This window comes from Sinocyclocheilus anshuiensis, unplaced genomic scaffold (assembly GCF_001515605.1).
Source record: "Sinocyclocheilus anshuiensis isolate Anshui unplaced genomic scaffold, SAMN03320099.WGS_v1.1 C32797743, whole genome shotgun sequence".
Lineage (NCBI taxonomy): Eukaryota > Metazoa > Chordata > Actinopteri > Cypriniformes > Cyprinidae > Sinocyclocheilus > Sinocyclocheilus anshuiensis.
The window spans coordinates 1-1,482 of record NW_015620122.1 but is presented as its reverse complement, the minus strand read 5'-3'; the positions used below and the strand labels follow the sequence as shown (position 1 = coordinate 1,482).

The following is a 1,482-nucleotide window of genomic DNA, read 5'->3' as shown; positions in this document are numbered from 1 at the left end:
AAGGGGAAAACAACAAAAATAAAATCATGGCCCTGTTGTCTTGTATGACTTTCCCACACCATGTTTAATTTGCTGTTATGGTGTAATTTTGAATATAAACTCACAAGTTCTTGCTCGTCCGACAAAGGTACTTCTGCAACTTGTGATGTAGCCGTTTTATGCTCCTTCACCGCAACAGAAACTCCGTTCTCTCTGCGGCTTCTACCCAGCCATTCCTCAACCTGCAAACAGGCATTTGTGCACTTTTAATGATGGGTGTCACAAATATTAAAAATGTATAAGCATATGTGAGGCACAAATTCTTGAGGCATGGGAAGAAAAAAATGGACACTCACGGTCATGTTTGTGACGACTCCGGGCCGCTGAAGTAGCTTCAGCATAATTATGGCCTCAAGGTAGTAGAGGACGAGCAAACGTTCATTTTTTGTAAGGCTGTCCCCTGTGACTGCTCCTGGACCCTGCAGTTTTACCATGACCGCCAGGAAATCTTTAAAGGCGGCATCCAAAACTACCAGGCAGTCACTTGGCAGGAGGTCTTTCCCATAACCGAGGAGCCTAGGGAAACAATATGTCACGAGTTCTATCCTGTATTCCAGTTTCCAATGTGCAAATATCATATATAAGAAAAAAGAAATGCTGACCTTTTTTGTGTGACCTCCTTGTTGACTTTTTTGGACATACCAGAGTGTATGCCATCCAGAGGATCCATGAAGCTCTTACAATCCTCATAAAGAACGGGATCTTTAAAGCGCATGCCCGTAGATGTGATGATGTATTTCATGAACCTTAAAAGGAGAGAAAGAAAAGGTTGTTACGGTCAGAACACAGCTTACTCAGTAATTAATAGGTAACATTTACATGCCATATTTGTAATCTTCCACACCACTGACCTCTTGAGACTCTTCCAGTAGTTCAGCACGGTCTGTTTTGAGAGCTTGGTGTTTGTTAAAACATTGAAGTACTCTCGTACTTTCTCCACCTCCCGTACAAACCTTAGGTTGGGCTCGCTGGGGTCCACGTAGTACATGAACCTGGACACGGCATCCACCTGTAAGTACACATTTCACATTAAAATGTGCAGGACTGCATATAAAAGACTTTAAAATATGACCACAACACCAAATACATTTTTTTCTATTTATTTATTCCTTCACTGATTTAATTCACTTACCTCTTGTTTGCTGTTCTTGTTCCCCAAGTCTGCATGTAGGTACTCATTAAATCCCTTAAGAAGGGGGTGGCAAATTGAGTGCTTTTCATACAGGCCTTTTTTGACCATCTCCACCCTCACTGAAGAGGTCCACCTCGGTCCCTCAGTGCTGAAATCAAATAAAACAGGTGGTCAAATGATTGTGCATGTTCAAGAGAAATCATATCCAGTGTTTACATATAGTCTATGTGAATGCTAACATGAAACTCTACCTCTGAAAGTACTCTCCAGAGCTCTCCTCAGATGATGGCTCATCAGCTAACTCTGCTGGA

The 1,482-nt window shown here is 42.0% G+C and overlaps 1 protein-coding gene across 1 annotated transcript; it reads right to left on the bottom strand.

Moving 5' to 3' along the window:
* Positions 1–7: 7 nt before the first annotated feature.
* Positions 8–1,478, bottom strand: LOC107683004 (uncharacterized; the record flags this gene model as incomplete). The annotated part of the gene is made up of 6 exons (XM_016479095.1): positions 8–221; positions 336–555; positions 642–785; positions 891–1,048; positions 1,172–1,319; positions 1,423–1,478. Coding segments are annotated over 6 exons (940 nt in total), but the record flags the coding sequence as incomplete, so codon positions are not given.
* Positions 1,479–1,482: the final 4 nt, after the last annotated feature.